This window comes from Epinephelus moara, chromosome 13 (genome assembly GCF_006386435.1).
Source record: "Epinephelus moara isolate mb chromosome 13, YSFRI_EMoa_1.0, whole genome shotgun sequence".
NCBI lineage: Eukaryota > Metazoa > Chordata > Actinopteri > Perciformes > Serranidae > Epinephelus > Epinephelus moara.
Window position 1 is genome coordinate 25,460,063 of NC_065518.1, and position 27,202 is coordinate 25,487,264.

The 27,202-nt window shown below is 43.7% G+C and overlaps 2 protein-coding genes across 9 annotated transcripts; one reads left to right on the plus strand and one right to left on the minus strand.

The window, feature by feature from the left end:
- Window positions 1-2,373: 2,373 nt before the first annotated feature.
- On the minus strand, window positions 2,374-23,379 carry tnrc6ba (trinucleotide repeat containing adaptor 6Ba). Of its 7 annotated transcripts, none has more exons than XM_050059236.1 (22): window positions 23,239-23,379; window positions 21,148-21,237; window positions 20,063-20,084; window positions 19,180-19,620; window positions 16,128-19,064; window positions 14,148-14,312; window positions 13,702-13,898; window positions 13,406-13,480; window positions 12,980-13,198; window positions 12,653-12,772; window positions 12,312-12,437; window positions 11,411-11,581; window positions 10,661-10,771; window positions 10,355-10,559; window positions 9,313-9,480; window positions 8,769-8,915; window positions 8,516-8,683; window positions 8,067-8,159; window positions 6,894-7,097; window positions 6,477-6,544; window positions 5,366-5,505; window positions 2,374-4,861 (listed from the first exon to the last, which is right to left on the minus strand). In XM_050059236.1, the coding sequence occupies exons 2-22, from the start codon at window positions 21,202-21,204 to the stop codon at window positions 4,294-4,296; spliced, it is 6,402 nt and encodes a 2,133-aa protein (XP_049915193.1). In that variant the 5' UTR covers window positions 21,205-21,237; window positions 23,239-23,379; the 3' UTR covers window positions 2,374-4,293. The 7 variants fall into 7 exon arrangements, with proteins under 7 accessions (XP_049915193.1, XP_049915192.1, XP_049915188.1 ...); XM_050059235.1 differs by having other exon boundaries at window positions 8,516-8,659; window positions 16,077-19,064; XM_050059231.1 differs by having other exon boundaries at window positions 16,077-19,064.
- Window positions 22,750-27,202, plus strand: si:ch211-141o9.10 (probable endonuclease 4). 2 transcript variants are annotated; one of them, XM_050059259.1, is made up of 8 exons: window positions 22,750-22,917; window positions 23,784-23,950; window positions 24,453-24,662; window positions 24,828-25,010; window positions 26,025-26,156; window positions 26,361-26,465; window positions 26,615-26,744; window positions 26,939-27,202. In XM_050059259.1, the coding sequence occupies exons 2-8, from the start codon at window positions 23,785-23,787 to the stop codon at window positions 26,997-26,999; spliced, it is 987 nt and encodes a 328-aa protein (XP_049915216.1). In that variant the 5' UTR covers window positions 22,750-22,917; window position 23,784; the 3' UTR covers window positions 27,000-27,202. The 2 variants fall into 2 exon arrangements, with proteins under 2 accessions (XP_049915216.1, XP_049915217.1); XM_050059260.1 differs by lacking the exon at window positions 22,750-22,917 and adding an exon at window positions 23,229-23,370.

Here is a 27,202-nt window from a genome sequence, read left to right on the forward strand (position 1 = left end):
TTTTTCAGTAGCCTGTACAGAAGAACCCTACTGAGTACCATTAAAAGCGCTTTATACACAAAATCTTAACATAGACTTCAATGCTATTTGACCCTAAACAAACAGTACACATGTCTGACACTATCTGACCGCTGTGACAGATCAGAAACTGAGAAAGATACTGACTATGTACAGACTCGGTGATCACAGCCTGGCCATAGAGACTAGCACATATGACGACATCAGAGCAAAGTTAAAATTAAATGTTGTGGCCAGACTAAAATGCAACATCTGCTTGGAGAAAATAGTGTCAGCGCCATAGATGCAGCAAGATATGTCAATGCATATCACAGCCTCAGAGACAGCCAACACAACAACATATAGTTCATCTCATCACAGATCACTCTCTGTGTTTTTATTCACTCCTTCACTTAGTAATTTGTTGTAATAATAATAATGTGTAATAATACGTTGTTAAATGTTTTCGAATTTTCACTGTCTCAAATTGTAATTGTGCTTTGGCAACACATAAGAAATGTCATGCCAATAAAGTGGCTTCATCACCCTCCTAAAATGGACTTCAAAGTGGTGCCGCCATTAGCACAGCTGCCACTTAAGTAAGCTAATTAACATCACCTCTGTTGGACTAAAACTAGTAGCTATGACTATCTGTAAGGTAAGTAGGTCTTTAAGACAATTTTACAGCATACATTCATTTTAACAGCAAAACCAGTATGTTAACAGGGAACCACTATGAGGAGTAAAAAGGCTAACGAGTTTCAGTTAACTAATGTTACACGAAAACGGTTTCGCTTTGCTAACGTTAGTTTAGCGGCTAACAGCTAGCTTAATTTGTTTAATTTGACATGAAAACATTAAACAGGAAAAAATATTTTTCATGGTATCTTTAAACGCCCAAAAGTTGTGTTGACTTCTGCAAGTACCTTACCAATTTACAGTAGTAGAAAAGGCGGAGTTCAGTTTACTGGGCCGGGCCCAGGATGGATAATTTACGGAAAAATTGAGAATACACAAATATGTTGGGGCGCATGCGCCGGATTAATTCCGAGAAATGAACAAAGGACGTGGCAGATGTAGACCTTCAAAGGCCGCAGCCCCCTTAAACTATACAAATGTAAACTGCAGTGTATTTTTTTAGTTAGCTTTCACTTTACTGTTATTCATATTTGCTTGGACTTTTTTAAAATTCAAAATAATGACTAATTTCCGGAGAATCCTACAACTAAACCTATTAACAGAAATGTGTTCCTCTAGCCTGGCTTTGATTAGTCTCGCCACCAGACAATCAGAGATCTCCGCCTTTAGTTAAGCAAAGCGTCTAAAGACTGACTTGAGTCTAGGCTTTGATTGGACTAAGGGACTGTTCTTTACTTATCAGAGGAGAGGGGCCGGCTGGGGTTTGACTTTGCTTGTATTTTGCCTTGAATTTCCTACATGACCCTCCCTCCAAGGTTTATTTACTGCAAAACTGAGGCATACACATTTTAACTTAGGTTATGATTTTTTTTTTCTGACGGATGCATTCATTGTGCATGATACATTCACTGACAGTCTGAAATGTGAAAATCAAGCAATTATTCCTGGTTTCACAGCTTCTGACTATAATAAAAGGTGTATTTTTCGTTAATTTTTAAAGAAAACATGCCGTTTAACCTGCCATCAGGTTTCTGAGGGTATTAAGGATATTTAAATACAAATACAACCATTTAAAGCTGAATGTCTCTCCCCTGAACCAAAATAAAAAAAACATTATTCCCTCCCCAGTGCTTGAAAAATTATTTGACATGCCTCCCTCAATTCGCACCACCCCCTCCCCTCTCATAAGTAATGGACATTCCCTGAGGTTATGGGCTTGTATTACAATTGATAAAAATTTCTTTGTTGACCGCAGCCAGTGTTTGTGAAACTTAATCACTTTTTGTCCAAAGCTGTAAATCACAGGGAAACATTAACTTGAGAGGTTCCTTTCTGCAGTGGAATTACTTCATTATTAATCTAAAAATACAAAGTCAAAAGAGAAAAAACAAGACAGTTGGGGGGGATGAGAAATCAGGGACTACTCCAGAATTTATGCAGCATTCACCCTAACATTAACTGTTCTAGCACTGCTAATGACAGGTGTAGGGAGATTTTGAATGCCTTGGATGCAAGAAATTTGCTGCAGTGAACACTGCTTCATTCACTGTGTATGGAACAATGCTGCATCACAAGACAGTCCTATTGACTTCACTGTCCCATGGTACATGGATAACATGAATTCAGAAGCTGGTTGGCATTTCACCTCAAACAGCAGAGGACAATGTGCTATGAATACCTAACATCCTGTCGGTCAACGACTCAATCGCACACACCAAACAACAAACCACTACAGACTTCAATTCAACCTTTATTATCTTGTTCTTTTCTGCTTTAAATTAATTTCCTCTCCTTTTGTAACATCTGAAATAAATGAAAACATCCTGAACAGGAGTGATAATAAAGACTGACTTAATTTAAATTGATACATAATAACAAAAAAACAAACAGTAAAACATAACAGGTAATGTCTTTAACGTGTCTGTAAAACACTGTTCCAGCTCAGCTTGGTATGGTAGGATTTGGCATCTTTATAGAAATGCCTTCAGTTGGTTGCTTCGTCTTAAAAACATAATATTCTCTTATTGCATTTGGCAGAAAAAAAAAAATACAAACAGGAACAAAACGCTGCTAAAAAACACAACTTAAGAGACATATGCAATAGTGCCAATGTTTTTGAACTTTTTAGCTATCACAATATCCAGACAGTCAAGCACGCAAACGTGTACACATCCACACACGCACCCTTTCTCTCTAATGTAAGCTGTCAGATTAACATCTATTCACTTCCCTGACTGGAGCAGATAAGTGTTCAAAAGCAAGCGCGCACACACACACACACACACACACACACACACACACACACACACACACACGAATCTCTCATGGACAAGAAAAAAACAAAAAACATTCAACATTGTAGCAATTAACACAGACACTCCCGATATCATCGTCATCATTATCTTCATCACATCCTCCTCCATTCGGTCATACTGTCATCACTCCTTTCATGCACACACAGGCAGGCAGGAGGGCACCTTGTACAGCGAGTAAATAAGTGATCATAGTCATCATTAACATCATGACAATATATAATAACCAACTTGATTTCTCGAGTAAGAAAAAATACAATAGCGAGGTCAGTGTTTGAAGGGCAAAAAAAAGGACATCTCTGAATTTTCCACAAAGTTTCACACATTTCTCTTTTCTTTTAAAACAGAAGAAAATGATAAACAACCGACGTACATCAACAAGGAGATACAATTTTGCTTGTCAAATATAAGAGCAGTGTGTAACTGATGAGAAGGTGTGAAGGCTGCTGACATGGCGGGCGGGCGGCCGCTGGTTGTTAGCCAAGGCCACTGCTGTTGTAACATTTAGTCGTCCTGTAAGGTCTGTGTAGTTGTGTTGTAGCTCTGTTTCAAAAATGGAGGGATTTGTGGAGGATGTGTCAACAACAAACCCAGAGGCATATAGTGCAAGTTTGGCTAATGTTGTTTCTGTTTGATTTTTCTTTTTTTTTTTTCTTTTTTTACCCTGGGTCCCATGTTGATGGCATATTTCCACCAAGGTAGAGGTGTCGGTACCTACTAGAAACGCTCTCCTTTTCCAGATCTCAAAAGGTTGCTGATCATCCGTTTGACTCAGTAGTGTGGCGCTGTCCCAAATTTTCTACAAACTCCAGATCCTTCCCCACTCTCAAGCTTCCGAACGTGAGAACTTAGAAGTACGCCAGCCAGGTCTATGAGGGCTCAGTCTGCAAGTCTGAATTTTTGAGATTCGACCATTAAATAGTAATACAAAAGAAAATAAATTGTGGCACACTAAAAACAGCAATAGCTAAACTTGTTGACATGTACGACTCTGGCTGAGCCTGTCTACAGTGCATGCCTGAGTGATCGGGTCTCTGAATGCAGATGGTGGGATTTGAAGTAAAAAGACAAAGAGCTATCCAGTTGAGTCCTAAAGAGTTTAATGGATTTCACCTTTTTCCCCGGTTCAAGTTTTACTGTTGTCTTCATTTAAAGTTAAGCGGTTTAATGTGTATGTGTGAGAATAATGTGTGCATGTAGCCTGTGTGTAGTATGAATGTTGAATGTCTGCATGTTGGGTAACCAGTGTAGCTTTAATTCATGTCATCTCTCTACGTGTAAATAAATACAGAGTGTGACATATGTATTACAACTTGGGTGTAAAATATGTGTGTCAGTCGGCCCCTTAGATGGAGTCAGTCCCCCCGCCCAGCAGGTCCCCTGGCAGCAGTGAGGCAGGGCTGCCCATCTGGTGACGATCCTCAAGTGCCGGGGAACCCCAGAGGCTACTGCTGGGGTACCCCGCCCCACTCATCCCACCCATCCCCCCCCACAGGCCCTGCCTTCCGGCCCCAACACCTCCAGCCCCGCCCACCCCGGTTCCATTGCTGCTCCACTGGGTGAAGATTCCCAGCTCGGGCCCCTGGGTGGCAGACTGGTCCGATGAGCTGCCTGTGCTGTCCAGACTCTGCCACCCAGAGCTGGAAGGCCCGCCTCCTCCATTTCCTGTTCCTCCAGTTGTGGAACCTCCTTCTACTCCTCCTCCCCCGCTGCTGCCTCCTGCTCCGGCTCGCTCGCAGCTCCCTCCGCTGCCGTTGGCCCCCACTGTGGAGGATGCTGTAGGCCCGGAGCCTGTAGAGCCAGCTGTGGTTCCTCCGCTCCCTGCTCCTCCTGCCTGGGAATGTGCAATGTAGCGAGCCACATCCTCCTCGCTCACAAACTCTGCCAAGATGGTGGTGTTACCCAGAACACACCTGATACAAACATAAAGTATGTCAGTCACCCTTAAATGGTGGAAAGGTTTTAAAGTTGTTGGGATTTTTTTAAAATAATCCTTCTGAACAAACTACAGTGAGCATATACAGTGGGTTTTACAATACTTTTCACTGTTAAACAGGTAATACAATACAAATGATTGATTTTATGAGGTTTACATTCTATTTTTAATAGACTAAATAGATTTAACAGTTGCCAAGATTAGAGCTGCAACGATTAATCACTTGGTTATCAACTATTACATTAATTGCCAACTACTTTGATAATCAATTCACTGCTTGGAGTCTTTTAACAGGTAATATCTCGTTTGTCTGATCCATACAAACACAGCAGTGTTAAATTGACACTGTCTGTTTCTGTAACGGATTAAACGAATGAGAAAAGTTTTAATTAGTGAGCTTTGGAAGCAACTGGTTTCAGTTTCATACAAACATGACATTGATATTATAAAGATGTCATAAAAACAACAGATTGATCCTTACATGTGGAGTGCACTTTGGGCCTTGGCTGCCTCCTGTTTGGAGCCGTAGCGAATCAGAGCAGTGCCCTGGGTCAGGCCAAGGTGAAAGGTCAGCAGAGGGCCGTGCTGCATGCAGATGGTCCTCAGAGTAGAGCCATCAATCTGCGGTAATATAAAAGATGGACCATTGTGAACTTAAATGGAACAGTGATGGGTTAAGGTATGACATTCAGACCAGTTTAGGGCTGGGCAATATGGTATAAACATTGCAATATTTTTAGGCTGTATCTCGATAAACAATATATATCGTGATATTTTAAAATCTTACAATTAAGTTAATTAAGTTACAATAAAGTTAAATGAAGTAGCTACTGTCATAATAAAGCTAAATAAAGTATTGTTATAATGACATTAAATAAAATACTGTTATAGTTATGTTAAAAAAAGGTACTGTAGCCACAAAGCTGAAAAAAAGTACTGTTAAAATAAAATTAAATAAAGTATTGTTGTATTAAAGTTAAATTAAGTATAGTTATAATTAAATAAATCAAAGCATTGCATTGACAACATTACATTGACAACGTTTGAAACAGAAATATCTGTTTCGTGCTCCGCTGTCGCAAACTGTGACTAAATACTCGTGTCTTGGGTCCTACAGGTACAAGACACACACTTCCTCTGCTCACACTATCGTTAACCCATTAAGTTAAACTGTTACTGCAGCGCTGTTAAATGTGATGATTTATTCACTGTAAGCTGGAGACCAACTAACAGCTCTCCTGTTCATGTATTAATAATATTAGCAAGTCGCAGTGGTGCTCATGGTGGTGGTGGTTTGTGAGTCTTATGTGTGTGTCGCTGAGAGAGAGAGAGCGCCACAGGATAGAGTGAGAGAACCAAAACTCTGAGGCAAGTCTCATGAGGGTGGCTTAAAAAAAACAACCTGACCATTTATACTAGATGTTCAAGATACAGTCATGTTACGTCATATTTGATATATTGCCCAGCCCTACAATAGTTACAGCTCAAAATCTTTATAAAAACATCAAAACAACCTCAATAAAAAAAATGCTGTTTTTTGCCCTCAAAGTAGCTTCAGTAGTTGTTTTTGTAAAATGCATCTGTGTGTTTACCTGTGGTGTGAGGTTGCTGAGCACCAACCAGCAGCTTTCCCGAGAGCTGCCATCACTCCAGGTCGAGGCTACAGAGAGAGTGAGCAAATAGAAAAAAAAAACCTGTGAGTGAGAGTTTTCCACATTCCCTGTTAACACAATCCCACTCTGTTTCTTCCCCTCGGCTGCTCAAATGTAATAAATGATGAATAACTTTCCCTGCTGCTTCCAGTGAGGCTTGGCTACTCATCCAAATCAAATATAAACAGACTCCTAACTTCAAAAGAGCACTGTGTTGTGTCTCAGCAATCGGAGCCAGTCGTTTTATCTCCTGTGTACATTTAAATCAGCTGAATAATTCAACAAGCACTGTGCCTGGATGAAGAAATGGGACAACCTTGTAACCAACACAACATGAAAAATGCGTCAGGGCATTACCAGTGGTGCTCGAGCCGCCGCCCCAGCCCCGACCAGCCAATCGAGGGGCTCCTCCGGACCAAGGGGAAGGTGATGGCTGCTTTTGACTGGCTAGTCCTGGAGGTGGGCGGGACAGCTGGTTCTGGCTGCTGCCGCGGTTAGCTTTCCAAGACTTGTGTCCGATGGGCTCTGGGGGCCAGCTGGTCTTGTAGTCTGTGTACTTTGCTGCAGGGTTACAGAAAAGCGAATCAGGGTCTGGAGGAGTTGTATACTGGTAAACATAACACCAGTATGTAACAAAACAAGTGTTGTAATGAAGAAGAACTTTCAACAGAACAAAGACAAGACAGACTCAAGAGTAAAAGATATTTTTTAACCAAATTTAAGACTGATTTTTGGACAGATCATCTATTTCTTATTCAGGCATTGCAGGCATTTTTCAAGGTAAGTAGTATATATGTAGTCCTGTGCTGAGGGATGTTTTATGTAGGAATATGGTTATTAGAGTGACTTTGGTTAATTTACATTTTGCCAACAGGAAAGTAAAAAGACAATGTTAGGTTCAGTGGTAGGTTTAAAGATTTGTAACATCAGAAATGTGGACTTTAACGTAGAAGAACTTGACTCATTTTGACAAAAAGAAATTTCAAGATGGATAAATTAAATTAGATAAAATGTCTGTGACAGTTGAGCCCTCACAAATTTGAATTTAAGACTATTTAATGACGTTTAAGGCCTAATCTGTTTTGTATATATTTATGAATTTGTATTTAAGAGACCTGCGGACACCCGGATTACAATTCTCCAGCTTGTTGAAGCACATTTTGGAGAGGATACCGAGACAGACTGATGTATGACCCAGATTATAATATGTGACGGAAAACTAGACAATCAGGGCTGCGACTAACTGTTACTTTTATTGGCAATTTATTAGTTGATTATTTTCTCTATCAACTGATTCATTGTTGGAAAAAGAATTCTCATAATAACGACTTCCAATGATTGATATTTATGTTTGAAAAATGACTTAAAATAAATAAAATAATTAGTGGACAAGTTACCCACTAATTCTCATGACAGCTGAGTAACCAGTTAATTGACCTACCATCTCAGCTCTGATCAGAAATCAAGACAAGGCTACACACCTGACCAGAATGAGGATTTGAGTGTGTGTGTGTGTGTGTGTGTGGTTACCTGAGTTGTGTGCGTTGTTGAGGGGACTGTCTGAGGCACTGTAGGGCCAGGCACCAGGTGAAGGCAGCAAGGTGTTGAGGGGAGGGGTGGAATCTGCAAACAAAGGCACCAACCAGCTGCATTTTTCATTCATTCATTTAAAAAATGGCCAACAACTATTCCAAAAAGAGAATCCATACATATTTATGGAGTCTTGTTTCTTGGCTTAAAAAAAACCCTAAAAATTTGGTTCAATCTGTATGCAAATGAACACAAGCAAAATTATGAAACCTTAAAAAAAAAAGAAAAAAAAAAGACATTAACGCATCACAAACACGAGCTCAAAAAACCATCTTCCCTTGTGCAACATTGCAAGACATGAAACAAAGGAGGTAAACTAACTAAGAGGTAGCTATGGTGTCCTCACACACCTTATTAATGGGCTAATAAGGCAGCTGTTGAATGCTTACCAGTATTGTCTTGTAACAACTGGTGCTCAGTATCATTGAGGTTGGGGGACACTGCATTTCCCATCATGCTTCCTGGGGTCATGTAAGGGTCAGATTCAGGGTCGACACGATCGATTCCCTTCCAGGGCACACCAGGCTGGAACTCTGAAGTAGAAAAACATGTGTGGTCTGTTAAAGACCATGTTTTGTCTTATTCACATCTTGCAGGGTCCTCTAGCTCAGGTTATCACTTTAACTATGAACTGTCACTAACCAGGGGGCCAGCTGGCCGTGGTGGGAGGCTTGGCACCCATCTTGTTGCCAGGGGTGCGATGCCAGTTGTCGCCCAGCCCGTCTCCAACCATCATGTCGTACTGAGAGTAGGGCGAGCCCCCCGGCATCTTCATGGGGGTGACAGGACCTGGAAGGTAATGATCGTGTATGTTACATAACTGAACACCAGATGGGTTCAATAACCACCCTAATAGGTGAGTTCACAGCTACTCGCATTAACACCATGTGCCTCAACACCCCTTTATTCCATGACTTATCAAACAACATTATTATTAACAGGGGAGGGTGATATGGCCAAATATTCTATCAAGGTATATGTAATTTTATATCAAGGTAACGGTATATATCACATGTTCTGTAAATTCAAATTGGAAATGGTTTAAAATAACTATACTGTACTTCTACACATTTGATAATAACTGTTATGTCAAATCCCCACCAATGGAGACACATTTCTACTGACTCACAGTATACACCGTCAGACTGCCCAACCCTCATCTTGAATAAATTAAAAAATATCTCACCATTTTTGTGGAATGCGTTCTCAGGTGAGGAGGTGTCTGGAGAAGAGTGTCCCTCCATCATCCATTTGAAGCGGGACTGCTGAATCCCGAGGTCCTTCATGCCCCCAGGCCCCCCCACTACAGAGCCACCCAGGTCCAAACCTGGCAGGTTCACCCCAGAACTAAACCCTGCCAATAGAAAGAGACATAAAGAACAGAAGGAAACATGAAAAGGGTTATTTCTTTAAAACATTCATTACGTTAAAAGGAAACTTGGTGCTAAATGAAAATAATATGGCAACTTACTTTGAATTCATCAACATAAAGGTTAAAAAAAAATAATCACAGGGCTAAACTGACTATGGCTTATGACGTGATCAAAACTAGAACTAGACGTGCTGTGTAAAAGTTTAAAAGTTAAAGTCGCCACGTCCCACGGCAACACGACCAGTCTATATCAACACTTGAGACACTACAGAGAAAAGTAGGAAGAATGCATGCGAGAGAAAGCCGAGTCGAGCGACGTTAGACAATGAGACAACTGAAAGCCGTCAGAGCCTCATAAAACAACATCCAAGCACAGTTACGCAAACATTTTAAGTGTCATGGGGAAATCACGGACTCCACAACAAACTACATAATAACAAATTTATAATAAAAATTGAGCAATTTTGCTCACTTTCGGTCTACTTGACATATGCTGCTGTGTTGTGCTATGGCGTGCTGGAATTTGTCATTTACGTGACAGCGCCTGAACGCAACACAGGCTCGCTCCGCTGTAGGTAAAGTGTTGTGCTGCGCTGCTGTGTGAGCAGCATGTTTGACTGTGCTCCGTCTGTTGTTGGTCATTTACACACTGCCCATAACAATAACTATGTCATGTCAGGTCAGTGCCCCCCTGATATAATGTAGGGGAAACACTGAATCAAGCAAGAAGACTCATGATACCATTTATTTATTATACTGTAATCGCAATCGCGATATTGTCCACTCAAATCGCAATTGCACATTTTTCTCAAATCGTGCAGCACTAATCAAAACTGTTCTAAGAATGAACGCTCACCGGAGTATGGTCCGAGAGTTTTCTGATGCAGGTCAGCCACAGATCCTGCCAGACCTGGATGGGGCAGGGGATCAGCCCCAGGCAGTTTGGGACCCCCTCCGCCACCTCCACCATGGTGGGAGGGGGAGAGTTTGGAGCTGCCACCTAAACCCCCGACCTGCTGCTGCTGCCTCTGCTGCTGGAGCACCGCCATGATTCTGGCCAGCTGAGGAGACAAAACAAAAAAAAAAAAACACGAGTCAGCAGCTGGGACGAGAAAGTGAAAATGTGACTAAGGAGTGAGTGATACTGTTTGTCTGTGCATACCTGATGAGGGTCAGGCTGCTGCCGCACGTTTGGTGTGAACTTCCTCTGGTTTTGCAGTAGCTGCTGTTGCTGCTGTTGTGGCTGCTGCTGCTGGAGCAGGAGCTGACAAGCCTGAACAAACACAGACAGAAAGAAACAGAAAAAGAAACAAAGGAGTGAGACGGCAACAGAGACAAAAATGCACTCTGCACTAACAATTTTCAAGCTTTGCACTGACAAACCCACAGATCAACTGAATGCTTTGTAGACTGAGTATCATTTTTTTGGCTCCACTTGGAGGTAATCGTCATGTCTAAATATTTGGGCAGTGAGTCAGTCTGTGGCAAAAGTTTGCTTCATAAGAATACATTTGAAACACATAAAAATTATGTCTGAAAACATTTGAATGTTTCATTTTCCAAACTACTTATTCATCTAATTGCTTGATATGATTTCAAGGATTTTGTGGGTGTTGAATATAATTTAAATGAGTCATTCTTCACCCCTCCTGACTGGTCGCTATACATGGAGGAAATGTAAAATGCAGGAAGAGTTTATGTTGTTGACATTAATTCTGTTTAACTGTGTAACTGTATAACTCTGTATACACACAATGTACATATGAAAAGTATTTAAAAATGATTTTCTTGTCCTAGATTTTTGTGAAATTATCACATAATTTTCTCTGTATATTTCCAGACTCAGCAGACCTGTGATGGAACTCTGCAGTGATTTTTGTGACTTTCAGAAATGTATAGCGCTGTTTCTCACCAGCTGAAACTGGATGTGAGGTGGATAGATGCTGCTGAGCATGGCAATATGCTGGGGGGACAGCTGTGCAGGGAACACACTTCCCCCGACTCCTGCCACTCCTCCCACGCCGCCAACACCCCCCACGCTCCCGCTGGGAGGGGGCATCTGCTTCAGCACGGAGCCTGGCACCTGGAGACAGACACAACAGCAGGCAGGCACACCTGTTACCACAGAAACGCCTCGGTGCTGTAACCACTAGCAACCACATTAGCTTACTGCTTCTCCCCGATTAACATTGATTCTCTTTCATGTTCTCATTAGCTGGTGTTAACAAGGGTCTCGACCAAAGTAAGCGAATGAAATTGATTCAAGACATGCGTTTCACTTTAGTATTCTTTACAAGTAAGCAAAAAAACATGATCAATGTCATCCTGGAGAGAGATTGTGCACTCTAGGGACCGCACTGACTAATGGACGCAATGCACACAGGCAGCAGACCACATTTTGTAAGCTCATAGAAAAAGGAACCAGACAATTACACCCTATGTCAGAAAGTTCACAGCACAAAGACAAGTCTGAAATTCGCAGTCGACCCCATTCATGATCCGGTCATATGCTATGATTACATTGGAGACAATTTACAGAAAACAGTTTCTCCATCATTGCAAGTTTTCACATTCAATATATGTGACGAACATGGAGCGACAAATGTCATCAAAAGCAGACCAGATGATCGTATCAAGAAGAGCCACAGAAATTGCCCTCAGTAACTCTGCTTTTAACTGCTTACTTAGCGGCAAAAATAAACTGCTTAACACTGACAGTAAACCCACATACTTCCTGTGTCAGTGCTAAGCGTGAAACATGTAGACAGCTGGGAAGAATACTCATCACAGAGTGAAAGCAAAAGCATCGCTACCTGAGGTGACAGGAACTGATGAGGCACTTGCGCTCGTATCCCTGGGGACTGATTTATGGGTGGGACACTTGGCTGGTGTCTTGACTGAGCCATCCCTCCACCACTGCCAAAGATACTGTGACCGCCCTGTGATCGAAGATGAAAAATTAAACCTCAGAGGACTCATAACAGTGGAGAAATATACATGAAACAAAACATACAGACTACATAGAACATGACAGACTGGAGGAAGGACAATTTGGGGGTTTAACTGTATGATTACTTTTAGAAAATGCAAAACTACAAGAGCCTAATGTAAAAAAAAAATGGCAGGACAGAAACAAGAGGAGCAGTTATCTTACTTGTCTAAAGGGAATAGTGTGGTTGAAGAGGGAATGGGGCTTGTAGACAGTGGGTGGTGAGTATAGAGAGCAAGGACCCTCCTCCCCAAGGCACCAATCCTGATTGGTCAAAGGCAAGGTCTGTCACAGTGACAGCCAATGGGAGACCAATTTGAGTGGTGGTGAACGGGGGGTGGGGAAGATTGAGACAGGGAGGAATGGGGCAGACCAGGAAGAAAAGGTAGAATCACAAGAGGTAATAAAGAATAGTAAGAAATGACAAAATGTTATCTAGACATGAGAAAGACATAGAAGACAAAGACTTCTACGGTGGCAGTAAGACAATACCTTATCATAGTAGGACCCAGCATCCCCAGGTGTTGCCTCTTTGGAACCAGGTGGACGATAAGCCATCCCTCCTCCTCCTCCTCTTCCTCCCTTCCTCATGTCTCCATTATAATCGTTCATACCCATACCCATCCCCATGCCTCTTTTCTCCACATCCATCTTCTTCTCCTGGAGGGATCCTGGAGCCAGGTCAATGTTTGGACCACTTGGATCATCGTTCTGTCCAGCAGAAAAGGTCACCATTATTATCATGATCACCACCACCATCATCGGCATCATGTAGGAAACAACTAACCTGCTAAATGCCTGTACATTTTGGCAAATAAGTGCGTGGGTACAAAACAAAGCATTTGGAAAAGAGGAGAGTTTCAACGTCGCCCTGCCACAATAACACTTAGTTAAAATGCTGAGAGATTTTTTCCTTACCAGCAGTCCCATGTTAGAGAACTGTCTGTTGATGGGGCTCATCCACGAGTCTCCTCCGCCAGGCTTCAGTGGAACCTGACAGACGAATACAAAGCCAGCGGACCATGATTTCAAAAGTTCTACAATGGTTTTAACAGTGAAATGATTATATAGACACATGCAAAAACCCTGCCATACACAACCAGTGAAAAACATTTTTTCTGCCCCAGATGTCATGACTTTGTTTTTGTTTTTTAAATACATTTTTTTTTGCACTTCTCCTTTATCAAAATCTATTTTCCCTGTCAGCAACCAACCTTGTTGCTGGGCTTCTTCCCAGGGTGGCTCTGTCCCCAGCCCCCATTGCTTCCCTGTCCCCAAGACGAGCCGCTTCCCTGGGAGCCGGCGCTGTTCCACATGCCGCCTCCCTCCTCCTCGTCCTCCCAGCTTGAGTGGCGCGAGGCAGCCACAGAGCCCTCTTTGTCCCCCCAGCCATCTTGCATAGACTTTGAACCTGCAGGAGAAAAGAGTCATGCGTAATGCCACTATCAGACTAGGATATGTACATTTCTGTGTATTCCACTAAAGGAGTATAAGCGTGCCAATGTTCCAAATACAATACACCAAATGTCTAACCCAGCACAACCAATGCAATCCTCAAAATCAAGTTATATGGATATCCCACAGATAGTACAGCTGTGATTCAAATATTTCTCAGCTGGTTACACCACATATGCTTTAGTTTTGATTAGATTTTCCTCACTAGATTTGATGGGGTTGGGAGAAGGGTTTCCCCAGCCCGTTGTCTTCCCTCCAGCATCGTCAGGGTCTCCCCAGCCTGTAGGGGCATCAGTGGGCTTTCCCCAAGCTGCCGTGCCATTGTCTACTGTAGGACTAGTTGGAGAAGTACCACCCCAACCCGAAGGACCTGTAGACACACATGGACAACACAGGCTTGAGATGAAGCAACCTGAAAGAGAGCCTTTGAGTAAGGACACAATTATTTCTCTCAATTCAATGTCTAGACTCTGCTCATGCAGACAACATGCAGACAAGCAGTCAATAAGTTCTGTTCGTGTGGTCACCTGAGAAGCTGTGCATGTTAACAGAAGTTAGAAATTGTGCAGGGTTTTAAAAGTGATATACAAAAGAGCTATAGCAACTCTCTTCCTCACATATATATTTTTTTGATGAGTTATTGACTTGATGTGATCTAGCACACTGATCCAGACTCAGAGCATCTTCTCCACAGTCACAGTATTACCCAGAGAATATTTACTGACAGTAAATGTGTTTTTTCCTCAGCTGTGCTCAGTTGGAACACCCACTGAAGCTAAACTGCCATGGCTGACTACTGTTAATGTGGTTTTGATATGAAACTGCAGAGATAGCAGACAGGTGGCTGGCTGAAAAACAACATCATCTCTCATGACTCAGTTGTCATTCTGATATGCTAACTTACATACCAACCAATAAACAACGGATCAACCTTTCCTGTAAAAGGCAACTGTTGTAGTACAGCATTTTTTGAGTCGTCAACTTCTCGGTGATTTCCACACAGACATATTAAACATCTTAAGCTGTCAAACTGCCACAGCTGACTCACGAACAAACTTGCACAAAGCCTGCATTTACAAATGCACATATTTTGTAAATAAAATTTATGTGAAATGTTGTCAGAAGATTTTACTAACTCCTACGCCCTGGCCAAACTGCCTCTGTGAGCAGCATGTGACTGCTGAAATGCTGCGACTCACACGCGTGTGGTGTTACACAGACAATGTTGTTGCTGCATCGCCTGCTGCTATGACTACTGTATTTACGCAATTCAACTTAGCTGTGCAAGCTACTGAATTGTCAACAAGACTGTACTGCAAATATTCCCTAACAAAAAGCCTTGTATTGACAAATGAAGGGATTTAGTCCACAGAAACGTTGTCGGAGCACTTCTATTTTGAAACAGAAATAGCAAGTGTTTGAGTTAAACATAAACATATTTTTTTCATGTCTGTGAGAGATAAAGATATTGAAACTTGTGAAATGTGGTACGATGTCAATATGATTATCAAAAGTCCATTTTAACGGTCTATTGTGCTTAAAACCACTTACGTCATGTGGAAAAATAGGTAGGACTCCTATTCTCTACATGTTCCACAGCTGTGCAGCAGCTAACCCTACCTGAGCATCACTGCTCACGTGGGCAGTGTGGCCCCAGTGCTTCTGATTACTATTACTTAATGGGAGATTATTTTCTTATTTCAGGAATCTGGTTCCTTAGCATTGTGCAAGTTAGCAATACTTTTCAACTTCCCCCCAGCAAAATTACCACATGACAAACTGTGGTTCTAAACCTTGTGCTCTATGTGAACGCGACTGTAGAATTTGTATTTGATATCAGTGTTTACTTGAGCTTTGTGACTGATTTGCCTGATGATAGTTTTAACACACAACAGTATCTTATAATACAAGTCAAAGGTTTAAATAATATTTCAGTTTTTCTGAAAGCAGGTAAAAAAGTACTCAATTATCTTTACTAAAATTACTAAACTGAAGTTACTACTAAATTTACTAAAATTAAAAAAAAAATCTCACTTAATTCTAGCAACGAATGAATTATGGCTGGGGTTTTTTTCTCCATGACAATTTCAAAATCAAAATAATATTTTTAAATTCATAGTTTGAGGTGTCTTACTAATAGCTGAAGTTTTTCCAGGTCCATGGCCAGTGTTAAAGTCTCTGTTACCTCCGAGCCCTGCAGCCTGCCTGCTAGGCTGCTGCTGTATTGGAGGTGCCTGCTGCTGCTGCTGCTGCTGCTGCTGCTGCTGCTGCTGTTGCTGTTGCTGTTGCTGCTGTTGCGCCTGAGTCTGGGCCGGAGGCTGCTGGCCAGCAGGGGCGCTGTTTTTATCCCACAGGTTGACCGGCTTGTAGTTGTAATGGGTTGGGTCTCCCCATGCTGATGTTCCATCATCTATCTCGTTCTTCCTGCTTATAGACTGTGGCGAGGGCTCCTCCCAGCCACTTGGTTCAGATCCACTTCCACATCCTACGGAGCCACCAGGGATGGGCCCCGAGGTCCAGCCTGAGCTTTGGTTCTGATTCTGGGCTTGAGGTTTCCTCCCCCCGCCCCCTTGCATAGCCCCTTGGTCCAATGCTTGCTGTCGCTGTGGATGCTGATTGCGGGGCTGTGATTGTTGCTGTTGCAGTTGTGCCTGCGGGCCTGTGATGGAGCCCGACTGGCTGTTTGGCATCTGGTGCATTTTGTTTCCTCCACTCCAACTTTGATGGGGTTTGGACCCCATGCCCCCAACAACACCCATCCCCCCTCCTCCACTGCCTCCTCCCCCTGTGCCCCCTGCTCCCCAGGTTCTGCGGGGAGCACCATCATCCCAGCTCCCCCAACCACCCACACCTGAATCCCCACCTGAGTTTCCTCCTCCGTTCTTCCTCTCATCCTCCCATCCCCCTCCTCCACTATTTGATTTGGACTGTTGCTCTCCCCAGTCCCTACCTGCCCCAACCTTCTGTCCTGATCCCCACCCACCTCCTCCTCCATTTCCTCCCATTTCTTTCCATCCCCCTGTCCCTTTCTCCTCCTGATTTCCTCCCCAGCCTCCACTCGCTAGGTCGTTCTGTTGCCCATGATCACCCCATCCTCCACCATTTCCTCCTCTACTACTGTCTCTCCATTCCTCAGTCCCCCAACCCTTGGCCTGCTGGCCGTCCCCAACACCCATTCCTCCTCCACCCCAGCCTGTAGCCTTCCCCTGCTGGCTATGTCCTGGCATTACCCCTGACCCCATACCAGGTCCCGTTGTGGTCACTGGCCCAGATTGTGAGACGCCAAGATTTCTCATGTTGGGGCCTGAAGGTGGTGGGGCTCTCCCAGACAGAGAGGCCCCACTACTGCTACTGTTGCTGCTGCTCTCCCAGCCCTCTCCGGAGGACCCAGCAGATGGAACCAGGGACGGATTGACCCCTGGACCCAAAGAATCATTGATTAGAGTCCTGGGTCCACCAGAATACTGAGAACCACCACCAAGAGAAGCTGGGTGTTTTGATGTAGCTGATGATGATCCACCTTTACTCTGTCCTCCATGTTCTTCAAAGTCCCAGGACGTGTTTTGTCGGATTTGTGTTTGGCCCCAGCCTGTGTTGGACAGGACCCGAGGGTCCAGATCAGACCGGCTGAGCAGGTTCTGTAAGGCAACTTCAGCATTAGGTGAAGGGCGGCGAGGACGACTGTGACTGCTGTTTCTGGAATTTCCACCACTGGATGAAGATCCTCCCTGTGCTCCCTGTCCGTCTACTCCCGCACCCCATTCCCCTGTTTCACTCTCTCCCTTCTGATTGTCCCAAGCTCTGGTCATAGTGGTGGCTGTTGATGAAGAGGTGGAGGTGGCAGGGGGGTTGCCAGCTGTGCTGCCCCCACTACTGCTGCTGTTACTGCTGCAGGCTCCACCCATACCCTCACCTCCTGGATTAGCACCACCAATACCAGTGGAGCTACCACCCCAATCACCACCAGAAACTCCTCTCTCCCCTCCTACTCCTGATGACCCCCACCCTCCCTGAGATACCCCGGAGGTTTGACTACCGTTTCCTGCAGTTCCAGAACTGCCCCAAGCATTAGCCCCACTAGTGGAACTCGGATACCCCCAACCCGATGTCCCATTATCCCCTTCAGCAGCTCCGAATCCACCTGTGCCACCTCCTCCACCCTCCCATCCATCAGTCCTTGAGGCTCCTGTTTTGGAGTTAGCTGCAGGGAAAGAAGACTGGCCTCTCCATGAGGAGGCAAGGCTGTGGTCTCCCACACTCATCTCACCTCCTCCCACACCACGGTCCATTCCTCCCCCAATCCCTTCTCCCCCTGCTATTTTTGGTCCCGCTGATTCGCTGTCCCACTTTCCCCCTCCCATCTCTCTGTCTCTGGATTGCATTTGGTGAAGTTGCCGCTGATGGGTACTTGATTGATTCACAGATAAAGGTGGGTGACCCCCCAGCACCCCGACTGCCCCGCCTCCCAGCCCAAGGCCCAGGGAAGCAGAGTTGTTGGCAGACAAAGACCCTCCAGGGCCCTGGTGATGGAAGGAAGACGGACCTCCTTCTACTGCAGCAGCGGGCCCATCCTGCTGCACCAGGGCAGGCCAGGCCGAAGGGTTGGCATTTGGATTGAAGTTGGCACCTGGAATCCCACTGCTGCCGTCAACGGGGCCACTGGCATCATGGCTCCCTGGCACAGTGGAGGCTTTGGAAAGTGAGGAGGGCTGTTGTAGCAGAGGCCCAGCTGCAGCTACTGCATTCCCTCCTCCAAGATGACCCTGGGAGGCAGCCATCCCCCACGCCACACCGTTGGACGACTGCATACATTCATTGGGCAAAGAGAACGAGGAAGTGGGTGAGGATTGGTTGCCAGAGGCACTGATGCTGTTCACAGGCATTCCGTTGTTGCTGCTGCCTCCTCCAGCGGTGGTGAAAGAAGCTCCTCCCCCATCACTGCCAGCGATGCTAGGCCACTCCTCCAGGTCGTTGCCATCGACAATCACCTTCTCCCTGCCCTGAGAGGAGGCCTGGCTGCCTGAGCTCGCCCCCCACATGGAATTTGCATAATTAGAAGTAGTAGTAGAAGCAGCAACTGATGATGAGGTGAGGGCCAATGAGGAGGCAGCTGCACCAGAATCTGAAAAAGCGAATCCCATAAAAGAGACTTAGGGGTCAAAAGGAAATTATCGAAATAATCTTTGCGTAGAATTCAATCAATTTTAAATGTGACCTACAGCATTATTAACACTTACCTGAGACAGCAGCCATGTTTGCATTGGGGCCATCCCCTCCTCCTCCTCCCCCTCCCAGCAGCATGGAGGACAGTGGCGGCTGACCCCTCTTCAGTAGCACTTTATGGTCCTGCTGGCAGCGGAATCGCGGCGGCACTTCTCTCGGCATGTAGCGCGGTTGCTGCTGAGGCGCCTGGGCTCCGCCTCCGCTACTTGTACTGCCGTTTCCAGCAGCACTGGGGCCGCCAGCGGTGGAGGAAGAAATGGTGGTGGAGGTGGGCTGTCCGTTAGCCACCGCCAGGCGCTTGGCATTGTTGCCGCCCTGTGACGGGGTGGCAGCACTGCCAGGGCCCAAGGTGGCTGGGGATGGGGAGGCAGAGGGGGTGGGTCCAGGGCTGGGGGAGGCAGAGCTGCTCTGAGTGGCAGGAGACTGGGCAGATGCCGGCTTGGTCAAGTCTGGCACTGCAGGAAGGGCAGAGCAGAGAGAGAAACGGAGGAGATGAAAAGTGTTATATAAGAGAGTAATCTGTACAAAAAAAAAATCTGTAAATGTGAGCACTAACCATATATTGGTATGAAACAGATTAGGAAATGGAAGATGCTACATAAAATTCCCTAATGCAGATTATTTTGGGTTCATGAGTGTTGCTTTCATCTTATTTTCCCCCCCAAAACTACAACATCAAAGTGTTGCAAAGGCCAATTAAGAAAAGCCATAAAGTGTTATGGCAGAAATGTAAAATCCAATAACTTCAATTTACATACTATCATAATCCATTTGGACAAAAATACTCAATAAAACTAAAAATAAAAAAATCAAATGTCAGAAAAGAGATAAGATAAGCAAATGCATGACATCCACAGTATATCTTAATATATATACATACATCACTGTGCTGCTCACCTTTGTTTTTTTGTTCTGTGACCTAAAATGATGAGGAAAAAAAACACATTAGTTACTGAATCATTCTTTCAAAGAGGACACAAGTGTCAAACATCAGTAAAACATGTGCTGGGCTAAGATGAAAAATAAGTATAAGACAAGACATAAGGGTTCACAAGAATGAATCTGTGTTTGTGGTTTCATCTGAGTCTAGGAGCGCCAGGATAATAAATAGATCACATTGTTGAGACTTGTCAGGTTTTAAACAGTATTCTCATAACACTGACAGATGTTATCCAAACACTGATTATAACTGTCACGGTTTGGTCTTCTTTTCGTGTTATTTTAAATTGTCAAAACAGTGCAACCTAAAACACTTCCTGGGGTTAATTGCATTTTTCAGATTTGTGCTTAATGCAATGACCTGTTTCCAAAGAGGATTTACTTTATCCACATGTTAAAAGAAACGTAAGTCCCTTTAAGAAAAACAAAGCTCCATTTTAAAATGACACAGCGCTACCTTCCCAAATAATAAAACTATTTGAGGTGAACAATTGACAGCATCATATAACATATAACAATATGACTATGTACTCATATTGTCATAAACCAACATATGATAGGATATAGATGGTAATTAAATCTATACTCTTACCAAATGGTGGCTTGAGGATGACAAAATTAATTGCAACAAGTGCAACAGTTCAACAACAATTCATTCATTCTGTGCCACCAAATACATCAGCTACTGCCAACAATTGTAAGTGCTGTTGGTACGTGTGCCTCCAGCAGGTGCAAGTTAGTTGAGACCCTTAAAAATTCTCATTTACAAATCCAGGTTTATCTATGCATATGTTCTATTGGAGTGGGACTATTGTGGAAGTCCTTTCAATACAGCCTTGAAGTTAGAATATATAAATGCAGTATCATCCTAACTCAGTTCCAAGATTTTCGCATCTAATCATAAACTGTAAGTCCAACAATATACTCTCAAAATAATATAAAATGATCTGTTCTCAAACTGCTGTTGAGCAAGGCAATGGAGTGTTTTTCAGTGGTGTTAAACCTAGATAGGGGAGCTTGCAAGTCATTTTAAACATGCTCACCTTCTGAGAGGCTTCCCTTTTCCTTTTTTCGTCTTTTTTCCTTTTCTTGTCTTCCATGAACTACTGCTCCTGTCCCAATACTCCTTTCTTCTAGAGAAAAAAACAAGAGGGGTATTCCAAAATGCGGCCACTCATTCACCATTTTAAAATCACTGATTGCTTTTTGGTATAGCCAGTGGCTTTTAACCATAGAGTAAACCACTGCTCAAAACACACAGACCAACAATTAATGATGACTGAAGCAAGAATCAAAGGATAAAAGACATTATAACAGTCGCACTGTGGATGGAGGCTCGTGGCCACGTGAGCCTTCATCCATGTGTGTAAGCGACAATGGACTGCATGCTCGATTGGAGGAATCAGCAGCCATCAGGTGCTTGAGCTAAGAATAATGCTGGACATGTGGGCAACAAACACAGTAATTATCCCTATCATACGCATACATCACTCCGTAAGCTGATCACACTGGTAGGTCCAACCAATTTAGATGGTGTTGGGGGTTGATTAAGTCAGCCAACAACTCATCTTGTCAGCAGACCGAGTGAGTCTGAATGTGGCTTTGGAAGCAATAACAAGTGGTCGACTAAAGATCTGAGACCCATGCTTATGCTTTAAGTGTTTCTAAGATGGAGTGTGAGCAAATAGTTCAGATTAGGCTCTTTAACAGCTGTGAGACAAGAAGCATGTGCAACACAAGAACACCAAATTATGCACTGTCATTTTAAATTCCAAATATAACAACGTAAAGCAGGCTGCCAATGTGATGGACAAATCTTTCTGAGTGGATACCTCAATACTGATAAATATTGAAAAATTCTAGAATGATTATAGCGTTAGATGTTGATGCTTTATACGATATTCATATACAAGATTTTTTTCCCAAAGAAAACTATAAATAATGTAGCAATATGATAGTCCAACAGGTTAAAGCATTCACTCTAAGTCAAACTTGGCTTCACAGTCTAATAGGCTTAGAAAATATTGTCATTCTACTGTATTGTAGCAGAGAAACCACCCATTTAATTTACCAGTAACGTTACATTCGAATATGACAATAACCAAAACCCCACAGGATATCTAGGCTCGTGTTACCATGTTGAAAATCGTCTGTTCATTAACTTAGAAGAGAACAGATGGTTGAACTTACTTAAGTGCTACGCCCTGACGGTGTCTGATTTTAGTTGGTTTCGTTTTTGCATAGTGCCACAACACTTCCAGCTGACGGGATTCACATACGAAGAACCTGACATCCTCCCTGAAGCATTTCTGACCTCAGGCCTGGCGGATCAGAAAGCCCGACCTGAGTAATATGTTATTACGAGCTGTCAAATCTGCATTCAGCTCTGCCAAGCCACCCTCCAAGTCAATGATGTAAACTACACCAGCAAATGTTACCGTACCTGTTGTCCTGTCAACGTTATCACAAGCTCATCCGCATTTAGCTAGCTAACACTATAGCATTAGAAGAGCTGAGCTTTCTCGTGCTAAAACTGGGAAAAACGTTCACAAAAATCGAAGACACAGGTGATTAAACACGCTTAACGTCAACCGTCAATAAACGGTTTAGCGTTGAGGTTAACAGCCACCCACCTTCATCCCTGTAACTACTTGGAAGTTTATACAGGCGACAAGTTTAACAGCAGCTGCTGGTAAAATATTTCGTCGACGGCTAACATTAAGGAGTGGTTTCTGCCCTTACTTGTAAAATACGCAGACACAGATCAGCGCGCACATTAACAAATTATCGAGCTCAACCAGCTGTCAACCAACGTAAGTAAATGTTAGGCAACTACTCTGTTCTGTGTACACAACGGTCCTTAACAGCAAATACACCGAGCCTTGAGCCATATATCCTCTGCTAATGCACAACCACAGATACAGCGACACCAGTGCTAATGCTAGCGAACGTTAGCTAAGTTACCGACTGACAGAAGCTACAAGTAGCCGAGCTAACGGCGTTAGCTTGGCTGGAAAACGCACTGACGTGACATTTCATTAGCAAATATGTTGCAGTCATTTTGCATGCATACAAATTATGAACTGTTAAAAGGCTGAGACACATTACGCACATCTCAAGCGAACGTTACTCACCTCTGGAATCACATATGAAGAAAAGCTAGCGTGCTAGCTAGCTTAGCTAAAGTGCTTCAGTGCGATTTTTTTTTAGCTTTTTGAGGCATTCGTCGAGGCTACAAGAACAGCGACGCCTGAGCGGACAGTCAAGTAAGTGGCAGATGATGAAAACACACGCGTAACAAGCTACTGGTTCGTAAATAAGTACTAACGTTGTAATAGTGTAAACCCTAATGTGCAGAAGAATTTAAATTTCAAAGCGCTGTGGAGTCAGTCGGTTGACGGGCGGCCATTTTGCTGCTCAGCATGAAGCGTCTCCAATGGCCAGCCTGTGGCAGCTGCGTGGAAGCCCTCTGAGTGGCTGGCTGCTGCCGGGAGGGATGCATAAAAGACGCATTTGACCTTCATAAACTTTCGACAAGTCAAACTTAGCACCACTGTTTGTGCTTCGGAGGTGCATAGCCCTCCCAAATGCACATTTCTAATTAGCCACTAAAGCCATAAACAATCTTTTGCATATATTTGCATATTCATAGCTGCGGTTTCACACTTTCTCTTGATAGCATGGCTCCAAAAAAGAGAGGAGCAAGGAAGAGGAAAACAGAGGATGATTTGGGAGGAGAAAAGGAGGCAGAGGCTACTGAAGAGAAGGAGACTGAGGAGAGAGGAGGTCTGCGGAGAAAGGACCGTGGGAATAAGAAATACATTGGAGCTCATGTTGGCATTCAAGGTACTGCATAATGTCTTCCTGTCAGAGTTGTCAGAGTCTCCTGAAGTCTTGAAGTTGAGTCACAGATTTGATGACTTTAGATCTGGACTTGGACATAAACCCCAGAAAGTTGTGACATTACTTTGACTTGGAGCCTTCTCACTTGGAAATACTTGATACCTTCCCACAAGCCAATTTGGAAAGAGGAATTATTGACATTTTTCCAATCTGACATGAGTTAAATCCAACAAGACAGAGTAGAAACTTACAAAATTCACTCTGATCTGGTTCTGATTAATAGTGCTATATGAAAGTGCATTGTCAGCACTACTTTTTTACTGATTCAGTTTAGTCACACTTGTTACAGCAAACTTGTTTTTACCAGTAAAGTAAAAACTTGCCTGTCTTGACTTATGACTCTACCCGCAAATACCTAAAACTGACTTGTGACTTGCAAAACAATGACTTGATCCCACCTCTGAAAAACACACATGCACTCTCATTTCTTTTGCTTTCTCCCCAGGTGGGATATGGAAAGCAGTGGAGTCCTGCACAGAGATGGGTGGCAGCAGCTTTGCCCTGTTTCTGGGCTCCCAGCGCTCATGGAAGAGGCCCGCACTGGACCAGAAAGCTGCAGCAAAGTTTCAGGAGCAGTGTTCCATACAGGGGTACAACCCTGCTCACATCCTGCCTCATGGGTCCTACCTGATGAACTGTGGATCTCCTAAAGAAGGTTTGTCAGACACTGATGGATGTATCCTGCAGATTATGTCCTTGACTTTTCTCCCTTTCTCTTTCACTCTCACATTTGTTTTGCATTAGCTATGTCATCTTTTCAACTGTGTCACATCTTCTCTTCTGACAACCGCCTCTGGTTTGTGTACCATGTTGCACCCAGATGTGTTTGAGAAGAGCCAGGCCCTGCTGGTGGATGAGCTCAGCCGCTGTAGCCTCCTGGGCCTCAACCTTTACAACTTCCACCCTGGCTCCTCCCTGGGCTCCATCACCACAGAAGAGTGTGTGGAGAAGATAGCAGGAGCTATTAACCACGCTCACCAGCAAACACCTGCTGTGGTCACAGGTACAGGATGTGAACAAAATAACAAAAACACCCATTGCTGTGCAGTAGCCCCACAGCAAATATGATGAGTTGAGTAAGTGTTGAGACTGTCAGCGGTAATGATATGACTCACTTAAATACACTTGGTTATTTGATAATGAGGGTCAACCTGCGACCGCTGTAACTTTTTCACTGATGCAATTTTTTGTGATATTTTTGATACTTTTCCCTTTCACTTTTACATCTTTTTTTGCTGTGTTTGTGGCTGTTGCATCTGCATTTATGGAGGGACCACTGCAAAACATAATTACAAAGGCAGCTACTCCAGCATGTCATATTCAGATGAATAAGCAGTGTGTCTATCCGCTTTAACAAAGGTCTTTGTTTCCAAGAAAGAGAGGAACTTAGAGATAAAATGGGGCCAGATAGTCGTTGGTGCTGGTGCACCAGCTGCAAAGAGTGCAAAATTATGTCATGTAGCAAGGGAAATAAGTGTCAGATAACCACAATTGCATATGCAGAACACAGGAAAACAGCTTAGGCAAAGACAAACAGTGGAGAACCTCACCAACATCTTACCAGCCTCACTCACCCACTGACACTTAAGGTTGTATTTGCTCTATAACACTATAAAATAAAGCCTCAGCAATCACAGTGATTTTAATCCATACCTCCGTCATCATCTCTTACAGAATCATTTGACCTCAGACTGACTTCTGTGTTAATGCATAACTTTGAATTTGAGGAAGTGACTACAGGCTTGACACTGGTGTTGCAATAATTGTGATTCATGCCAATGACCACAGTCCTTTTGACTCACATACCCCAAATACCGCTGGTGTGATGAGAATACGCTGCAGAGGAATGCCTGCAGACACACTGAAGCAGGAGCAGAAGCTGCCTCAGGCTGGGCTTCAGGAATGAACAAAAGCAGCCTGGATGTGTATCAGGTTGTTGAGGAAAACACTGGAGTTGAATGGGTGTGTGGGACTGATGGTGCCTTCTTTGCTTTTGCCCTGCTCTCCATGTGGTCAGTGTTGGAGAACATGAGCGGACAGGGCAGTACAATAGGCGGTAAGTTCTCTGAGCTGAAGAGCATCATAGACAAAGTGAGAGACCAGACCAGAGTTGGAGTGTGTCTGGACACCTGCCACGCCTTCGCAGCAGGTGAGTGGAACCCGAAATGAATCATTTTGTCCCACAAAAGGGACGACAGGTAACCTTTAGTTCGTAGTTTGCTCAAACTCCATGATATAAACCTAAAATCTGCTTGATATCTGAAGAAGAAGAAGAAGCCCTAGAATATAAAAACTGCCATTAGGGCTACAAATGTTTGCTTTCCTGTTGAAGTGTTGTGTCTCGTCTTGGTAGGATATGACGTGGCTGCAGAGGGAGGAGTGAAGGCCATGCTTGATCAGTTTGATCAGGAAGTGGGGCTCCACTATCTTAAAGCTATCCATCTCAATGACTCCAAAGGTAACGTAAGGACTTTCATGCAAAAATATCATAAACACAGATTGGATAGAGGAGTTCATTGGGTCATATGAACCTTTTGACTTTTATAAATTCAACTTTGTGATGTCTCACTGACCTTTCTATCTTTTCTTTTTTTTCTTTTGTCGCAGGTAAACTAGGCTGCAACCTCGATCGCCACGAAGACATCGGTAAAGGTCACATCGGAATCTCTGCTTTCCGAGATATTGTCAATGAGCCCAGACTGGACAACATCCCTCTGATACTGGAGACACCTGGACGGTGAGATAACTGCAGAGGGGTCTGTCTGTGAACAATGGATAGAGATGGTCTTTATACTGGACAACATGTCTTTATTAATGTACAAAATGGGAGAAGAGTGCACAGTCTGTTCTGATGGAGTTTTTTATGGATGCTATTATGAGGCACTAGCTCAGGTGCAGTTTTAACATGACTATTATGTCCTTTCCCCACAGGCCAGGATTTGAGTATGCTGAGCAGATTGAACTTCTCTACTCCCTATGTGAGAAAAAATAGTAAGCACCATTACTGTTGAATTGGCTTTGCTAAACTGAGCCCTGCAAGGCCACAGCTCACACGTCTGTTAAGAGAATTTTGTTTGTCAAGGACCAAAGTGGATGGGTGGGGAAGCCTGTTCTCTTAAAACCCACTCACAATTTGTCTGTTTGTTGATTTTCATGTGAACAGTTCTGAACACGAGTTAAATAAATGTGTTGTTG

Excerpts from the sequence above, each read along its gene's own strand:
- tnrc6ba (XM_050059231.1), bottom strand. The coding sequence starts at position 21,204 with ATGGAAGACAAGAAAAGGAAAAAAGACGAAAAAAGGAAAAGGGAAGCC. Across the intron at positions 14,313-16,076 it reads TGGAAAAACTTCAGCTATTA|GTCCTTCGGGTTGGGGTGGT; the intron begins GTAAGACACCTC and ends GTGTGTCTACAG. Across the intron at positions 8,160-8,515 it reads GTTGTTACAAGACAATACTG|ATTCCACCCCTCCCCTCAAC; the intron begins GTAAGCATTCAA and ends CTTTGTTTGCAG.
- si:ch211-141o9.10 (XM_050059259.1), top strand. The coding sequence starts at position 23,785 with ATGGCTCCAAAAAAGAGAGGAGCAAGGAAGAGGAAAACAGAGGATGAT. Across the intron at positions 24,663-24,827 it reads CTGTGGATCTCCTAAAGAAG|ATGTGTTTGAGAAGAGCCAG; the intron begins GTTTGTCAGACA and ends TGTTGCACCCAG. Across the intron at positions 26,157-26,360 it reads CTGCCACGCCTTCGCAGCAG|GATATGACGTGGCTGCAGAG; the intron begins GTGAGTGGAACC and ends TCGTCTTGGTAG.